This window comes from Neolamprologus multifasciatus, chromosome 3 (assembly GCF_963576455.1).
Source record: "Neolamprologus multifasciatus chromosome 3, fNeoMul1.2, whole genome shotgun sequence".
NCBI lineage: Eukaryota > Metazoa > Chordata > Actinopteri > Cichliformes > Cichlidae > Neolamprologus > Neolamprologus multifasciatus.
The window spans coordinates 5,064,546-5,072,347 of record NC_140441.1 but is presented as its reverse complement, the minus strand read 5'-3'; the positions used below and the strand labels follow the sequence as shown (position 1 = coordinate 5,072,347).

General features: G+C 41.5%; 1 protein-coding gene across 2 annotated transcripts; it reads right to left on the bottom strand.

Annotated features, from left to right (window-relative positions):
- Nucleotides 1-5,732: 5,732 nt before the first annotated feature.
- LOC146521201 (nuclear factor 7, ovary-like) lies at nucleotides 5,733-7,802 on the bottom strand. Of its 2 annotated transcripts, XM_085154434.1 has the most exons (2): nucleotides 7,568-7,801; nucleotides 5,733-7,324 (listed from the first exon to the last, which is right to left on the bottom strand). In XM_085154434.1, exons 1-2 carry the CDS (start codon nucleotides 7,568-7,570, stop codon nucleotides 6,182-6,184), a joined length of 1,146 nt encoding a protein of 381 aa, XP_085010560.1. In that variant the 5' UTR covers nucleotides 7,571-7,801; the 3' UTR covers nucleotides 5,733-6,181. The 2 variants fall into 2 exon arrangements, with proteins under 2 accessions (XP_085010560.1, XP_085010559.1); XM_085154433.1 differs by having other exon boundaries at nucleotides 5,733-7,802.

The following is a 7,802-nucleotide window of genomic DNA, read 5'->3' as shown; positions in this document are numbered from 1 at the left end:
TCTTTGAGTGGGTGACTGGAATGTAAATGAAGCAGTTGACAAACTCACAGCGAGGCCCTGCATATTTAAGAAGACACAGTCACAGTTGTCGCTGGGTGCTAGAAAAAATGGCATCAGGCTACGTCCACACTAATGCATTTTTGTTTGAAAATGCATCGTTTTCTCTCCATTTTGGCCTCCCGTCCACACTGAGACGGCGTCTTCCCCAAGTAAAAACGCAGCGTTTTGAAAATGCATACATTTCAAAATGGAGCAGTCCCGTCGCAGTGTGGACACTTGAAAACGCAGACTTTCTAAAACGATGACGCATTTTAGTCATGTGATGCAGTCATGTGACCAATTAAACAAAGTTAGCGAAGTGTATTATACAGCAATTGTTTTGATTGCTCTCAATTTTGACAGCCCTAAAAAAAAAAAAATACCAGTTTGTACATGCTCCACATAGCTTGTCTTCAAATTTGTTAAGTCTCACTCGCTTTTGCACATGTGCAGGACTGGAACGTAAGTGTTTTGGGCCCTTTCAATGTGAATGCACAACTCTTTGAAAATGACTGAAAACGCTAGTGTGGACGCGAAGCGTTTTCAGACGAGAAGGCTGTTGTCAAATCTATCTGGGCTAGTGTGGACATAGCCTCAGTGACCAGCCAAAAACGCTACTTTTTACAGCGCTCATTAAACAGAAACAGTAGTCAAAGTTATATTGCCCTACAAAGGAAGTTGATTACATTACATTCCATTAAGTCCTTATCTCTCATCCTTTCAGTCTTACCCAGTAGATATTGGAGGGTTCTGGAGCTGATGTGGGTGAGGGTGCTTGTCCAGCCTGACTGCCTTGACAACCAGGTGTCTTCCCTGCGTCCCCTGATATAAAGAAACCCGAGAAGCCTTGCAGGTCAAATCCTATCATTCCCACCTATTATGGCAGCTCCCCTCTAAATTGTGGCAGTTGTTGATCTGGGATGGTTAGAGCTAAAGACTAGAGCAACCTATTAGAGCTATTTGGACTAACATGGATTTATACTCAGATTTATACTTTTATTGTTTTACATGGGTTTAAAAGGGAATGTCCACAGTTTAGACTGTAATTGCAGAAGATTTTATTAAAACAAATTGGCAGGAGCCAAGCAAAATAAAATAAATAAAAGCAATAGCAAATAATAATCAAATCTACCGATTGAATTAACCCACTCTGAGATAATTCTATGTTCTTATCTTTGGGGGTAGAGAAGTTGGTGGTGAGAAGATGTGTTCCATCCCAATGCTCTGTGTTCATGGAAGTAATCAGGAAAGCAGGATCCCACTTCTCTCAGAGTTATAATCAGCAGTGAAAACCTTGAAAGTCTGTGAAATCTATAATCCACCTGGAAAATAATGGAGGTCCAAATCCTTCTCAAAATACCAGCACAGTGCAAGCAAGTGCTGTACAGAAAATAAGATAAACATAAAACTAAACAGCAAATAAATAAATAAAATAAAATGCATAATAAATTAATATTAAAAAACTAATTGGGTGTTCATAAAGTCAGCAAAGAGGCACAGAAAAGAAGATCTGACACCAGCGAGGGAGGATAAGAAGGACAGACACAACAACATTGTCATCTCCTATGTAGCCGGTGTATCAGAAGAACTCAGGAGAGCTTTCTCCAAGCATGACATCCAAGTGCATTTCAGACCCAGCAACACGCTCAGACAAAAACTGGTTCACCCGAAAGACAAAACTCCTAAACACAAACTTAACAATGTGGTGTATGCTGTACAGTGTAGCGAGGAATGCCCAGACCTCTACATTGGAGAGACCAAACAGCCACTTCACAAGCGCATGGCACAACATAGAAGAGCCACCTCCACGGGACAAGACTCAGCAATCCATCTGCATCTTAAGGACAAAGGACACTCTTTCGAGGATGCCAATGTTCACATTTTGGAAAGAGAGGACAGATGGTTTGAGAGAGGAGTGAAAGAAGCCATCTATGTCCACTGTGAGTGACCATCTTTGAACAGAGGTGGTGGTTTACGACACCAACTGTCTGCCATCTATAATCCAGTTTTGAGTTCCCTTCCCAGATGCCTTAACGCCCACTCACATCCTGGGCCATCTGACCTCAGGAATTCGCATGATAAGGTGGGGCCAGGTTTCACAATGAGCTCACCCGAAACCCTGGCTGATTGGGACCCACACCCAGTTTCACACCTTGGCTCAGGCGATTACAGGATCATCGGGGGGTCCTTTTGTCCCTCTTTGGGGGGAAACTCCCACTGGGTTTAAATCTGGGACTCCCCACCATTTGACCTTAGAACTGAAGAAGCTTCTAGGATGAGAGGTGAAACGTCTTCAAGCAACTTAAAGAAGTCCAGACGCTTTTCTTTGCAAGCTCCTTTGACTACGATGACCTGGATGACTGAGAACCTTCACAGACATCTTTTCAAGAAGTTTTGAAGGAAAATGTACTTTGGAGGAAAGGCTTTATTTTGCAAGAAATGCGGGATCAAGAGCAGGTTTTTGATCAGAGGTTTGAGTACAGCGTGTTTAAAATCTTTATGGACTACACCTGACAAAAACATGTGGTTTACCATCTCAAAAACCAAAGGTCCAAATGTAGGTAACACCTATTTTAAGAGTCGTAGAAGGAAAGCATAATTTGAAGTTCCCGCAGGCTTAAAACAACCAGAAATCTCCTTTAAAGAGGACAGAGTCACTGGCTTAAACCTATCAAAGACAACAGAGCAAGGAATAGAGACTAAGAGGTCATGAGCAGAATTAGAGATTTGAGCCCTGGTGGAGGAAACCTTCTTAATAAAAAAGTAAAAAATGTTCACAGGCTGGAATGGAGGGCTCGATGCAGTCAGTATGCCGTGCACTAAGAAAAGAGTTTATAGTCTTAAATAAAATGTGGGTTGTGACAGTTTGACAGAATAATGTCAGTGAAGTGTTTTCTTTTGGCATCTTTTACAGCTGTTTGATATTGACGCCAACAGTTCGTTTGCATCTGGAATGACACTTGTAAGTTGTCCTTTTTTCACTTGCACTCAACTCAATGGCATTCACGTCTGACAGCTCAAGTCATGTCAGTCAGCCAGGGCTCAGATTTCGTTTTATCCAACCTAATATCCAAAGAAGTCGAACAGGTGGAATAAAACATTTCCTCAGTCTGGCTGCATAAAAACTCCAGGATTTTACAGTTCTGGTTAAAAACTGTGTCAAAACTGCTCAGCCCCACATAGTAAAATTGGTATGGACCTGATCTAGCCCACACAATGTGCTTACACATGGCCTCATACAACAAAGAATGACAAACCTTTGGTGGCCCAGATCTGGTTTGCCAGAGGTGGCCCACACATGGGCCAGCACAAGGCCAGTTGCAGACACACTGCTGGCCCTGTGCTGGGCCAGATCAGTTTCAGCTCTGGCCCCAGGTGTCAGCCTTATGTCTACCTTAACAGGGCTCTAGACTAACTTTTTGCCATGGGCGTACCGGTACGCCTAACTTTAAAAAGTTAACCCTAACCCAACGTCTGTCGATTAGAGTACATCATATCTGTCTCTTTAAGGAGCGTATGGAAGAAGCTACTTCAGTGTTGTTTAAGGCTTTAAGACCTTGAGGTTACTCAGCCTGCTTCTTACCACATATTAAAAGTGAAGTGAGAACACACTTTAATAAGGATCAGCCATCAGTCAGGAGGAATAAACAGAGTCATTTGATTCTGTTTGCAGTCACCTTTTTTTAGACACATCGGAGTCTTGAATCGAGCTCTTAATACTTCTTTATTGATGACCCAACAAGCCCTCCCTCTACAGCAAAAAAGAAAAAAGATTGAAAAAGATTACAGCTTATAGAAGAAGTAGAAATCTAAAGGATATGCTGGTATGCAATAAATTGAATCCTGTGCCTTTAAATAATTTAGATGACAGTTTTAAACAAGTACTCTCCTTTATTATTCTCTAAACTCAGCCATTTCCCTTTCTCCACCTTTTTGTATTTATCTTATCTTTCCTTATTTCCTTCCAACCTTAACCCTTTTTCCTGTTTCTTTCCTAAACCTTTTTTCCCCTTCCCTTTTATTTTAGAGGTAAATTCATTCATTCCCTTATCCTTATCTTATTTCTTTCTTGAACCTTTCTTTCCCTGTTCCCTGATATTTTACAGCTAAATTAATTTTCTTATTCTGTGTTTGTACTTTTGTTTACTTTTCTTATTCCCACTTATAGTTTTTTTTAGGTTATTTTTTATTCAGTCTTTCCTGTGACATTTTATGACAAATTCTGGTTGTGGAGGTCAGGAGGAAAATAAATCAAAGTTAATTTTTTCACTTTCATCTTTTTTATCTTAAAGAATAATTTCTTCTCTTTTGGTGTGTTTTATTTGGGATTCAAAATGTGATAAGACATTTAATTTTGGTTTGGATGTAAAAAATAAATTGTGTGTATAGGTTGATTTCTTTCTACATTTTTCATCACTGTAATATAATTTCTCTCCTTTCACCTGTATTAATGAATGGCCCTAAGATTAGTTTGGATCATTTTTACGGCTCAAATTGATGGATCTTAGTTTCTGACCCTCCTCCAATTTTTACTTCCTGTATTTCTCCAGGTGATGGCAGCAAATATCCACAAATAAATATGATGAATGATGATGTAGTGCCCCAGCTCTGAGTTTTCACTCATTTAATTCTCTAATCTAACCCTAAAAAAAACCATACCCTAACTGTAACCCTGACACTAAAACCATATTTTGAGTCTCAAGTACCTTCAAACTCGTGAGGACGGCACTTTGTCTTCATAAGTGACTGTTGGTCCCCACAAGTACAGTAGCATGCCAATTTTCTGAACTCACAAAGATGTCTAAACATGTATACACACACACACACACTCAGATGTGTTTAGAAAGAGATGATGTTCCTTTGGTATAACTGAGCTGCTCACACACCTTTGATCTTGCTAAACACACTGAATAATTGAAAATTATGGAGTCAACAATAATGATACTCTTCACACATAACATGTCAAATGAAAGGGGCCAAAGTTCAAAATAATAATTATTATGATACTTTCCACAAAAACAGACAGAAGTAGGTCAAAGGTCAAAGTGGATGTAGTGATAAAACAGTCAGCAGTGTGTTAGGTTTGCACCGATATCAGTGGAGGACTTTACTCTGAAAAATGCAGAGTGTAATGTAAAGTTTGATTGTTTTCCCAGAAAAGGAGGAAGAAGAGATGGCTGAGATTCTGTGGCTAGGATTTCATTGGGGATCGAGGTTTCTATCAAATCACTTTGAACGTCTATGTGGTGTTCACAGCTGAAAATGACACAGTGGGGTCTAGATCTTCTGACAGTGGTTGGACAGCATGAAGGTAAATGGTGGAGCAAATTTATTTGTAAAGACTTGCTTTGTTGGTTTTAATGACACTTTGAGATTGTTTATTCGACCTGACAGCGAGCGTTCTGTAACCACACACACTTTCAGTTCTTTTTCTGCTGTATTGAAGGAAAAATTGATTAAACGAGCTCCGTCAAACTTCCTGCTGATGGTTCCATGTGAAGCAGTTGGAGACATTCCTCCGGCTGGACGACACGCTCTGCTTTGATACAAAATAATGCTCCCATATTTTCCTCTAAACTAGTTTATCTCATGACTTTGAATCCTCCTGAAGATACTGACAGTGAAGCACGTACATAATACTCCAGCCTTTCACCTCTGATCTTATTTAGTTCTATTAATACACTGAAATCTCATTTGTGTCATGAAGAAAGTCTTTAATCAAACAGAATTCAAAGATCAGAAACATTTCATATATGGAGTTAAACATGAATCATTGTTTCAACAATAGATTTATTGTTGTCATAAACAGACAAGAAGACAACAACAAACTGCTCCTCCCATTCAACACATGTCAGTCCATATCCCAGCAAACTAAATCATCTCCATTTACACATCAAATAGAAACATGAATCACTTGTAATGATTAGAAACTTGATAGAATTTCAAATCTAGTTTGGGGAGTCATTCAGTGAGAACAGTGAAATGATTTTCCATGTGAAAAGGTGGACAGCAGAAACAGAAAGAAACAGTGAGAACTAAAAGAGAAACAAAGAGCTTTGGAACAACGAGGCAGCAGGAGGACAGCTGCAGTTTAACAGCTTCAATTCACTGACAGGAAACAACATTAGAAATATCATCATCCTCAACTCATCTGCTGCACTGACACTGACACCTTCAACGGACACACCTTCACCTCATAACCAGTGCTAACGAATGTAAACATCCTGTGAGTGAAAGTGTGTGTGAAGGTGTGTATGTGTGTGTTAGTATCAGGATCAGAGAACGACAGCTTTCCTCTGTTCCAGTCCAGATTCACTCTGATCATCTGGAGCTTCTTCTCTACTGAGAGAGCAGTATAAGCGGATGGTGACCATGCTGAATATTTGCCTTCATCAAACCCTATTGTCCATAACCCTGACTGTTTGACACCCTTCCTCTGCACAGACTCTGCAAACACACCCAGTTCCCACCATGTACTGTCTCCAACTTCAACATCCCAGCTGTGAGTCCCTGAGTTAAAGCCCTCAGAGCCCAGGACAGAGCAGTAATCATCAAACCTCTCTGGATTATCAGGAAGCTGCTGCCTCTCTCCTCCTCCTCTCACACTGGTCAGATCTTCAGACAGGATGAGGTTTGGATGAGCAGTGTTTGGATCCAGAATGAGAGGAGTGTAGGAGACCATGTCCTTCATGTTGTTCCAGATGTTGAAGGTCAGGTTGCCCAGGTGTTTGGCCTGGTCTATCAGAGCTCCTGAGGGCAGCTGTGGATCATCCAGCAGGGGGCAGCACTGGACTCTTTCCACTGCAGCCTTGTAGTTGTGCAGGAATGAGACGTCCTCAGCTCTCAGCTCCTCCTCTGTGGCTCTGACTGTGTCTGAAAGAGCTGCTATCTCTCTGCTCAGAGCCTCCATCTTCTCCTTCATCATCCCACTCTTCTGCTCCTCTTCCTCCCTCAGTGCAGCCAGCCTGGCCTCCTCTTCCTCTGCTAGAAACTGGTGAAGCTTCTTAAACTGCTCCTTAATCTGCCTCTCTGTGTGTCGGGCCTGGACCTTAATGTGTTCTGCTGTTTGATCAAACTTCACTTGAACTTCTTCACAAACCTTTAACTTCTTCTTTAAGGGCTCCAGAGTTTCCTGAAGTTCCTTCTTGTGTTGTTGTGCAGCTTCATCGATGGGTCTGAATCTGTGCTTGGTGTGATTTTGTGAGTCTCTGCAGACGAGACACACTGGCTGCTGATGGTCCAGACAGAAGAGTTTGAGTTTCTCAGAGTGCAGACTGCAGAGATCCTCTGAAGCTCTCTGATCTCTCTCCTGTAAGAACGACTCACACAGGTTCTTTAAAGCCAGGTTTAAAGGTGGTTCATCCTTTGAAGATATGTTCTTACAAACTGGACACTCACGTATCTGTTTTTTGATCCACCATCTATTCAGACAGTCTTTACAGAAGCTGTGGCTACATGACAGAATAACAGGATCTCTGAAGACCTCGTGACAGACCGGACAGCAGAGATCCTCCTCTGATCTGGAAGCCATTGAGTCTGTGAGTGAAGCTGAAAACAGCAGACAGGAAGTACAGTCAGTCCTGGCTCCCCTCCCTCCTCTACCACCTTCACTGAAACTTCCTTTGAGTCGTGTTTTTGCTCAAACTCACATTCAGTGTGTGGAGCGTCAGCAGCTTGAAGCAGCAGTGTTGGAGTTTTCCACTTTTCTCTCCTGTAGCTGGACTCACTCAGAGGAAGCTGCTAGTTGGTCTGAACTCAGTCTG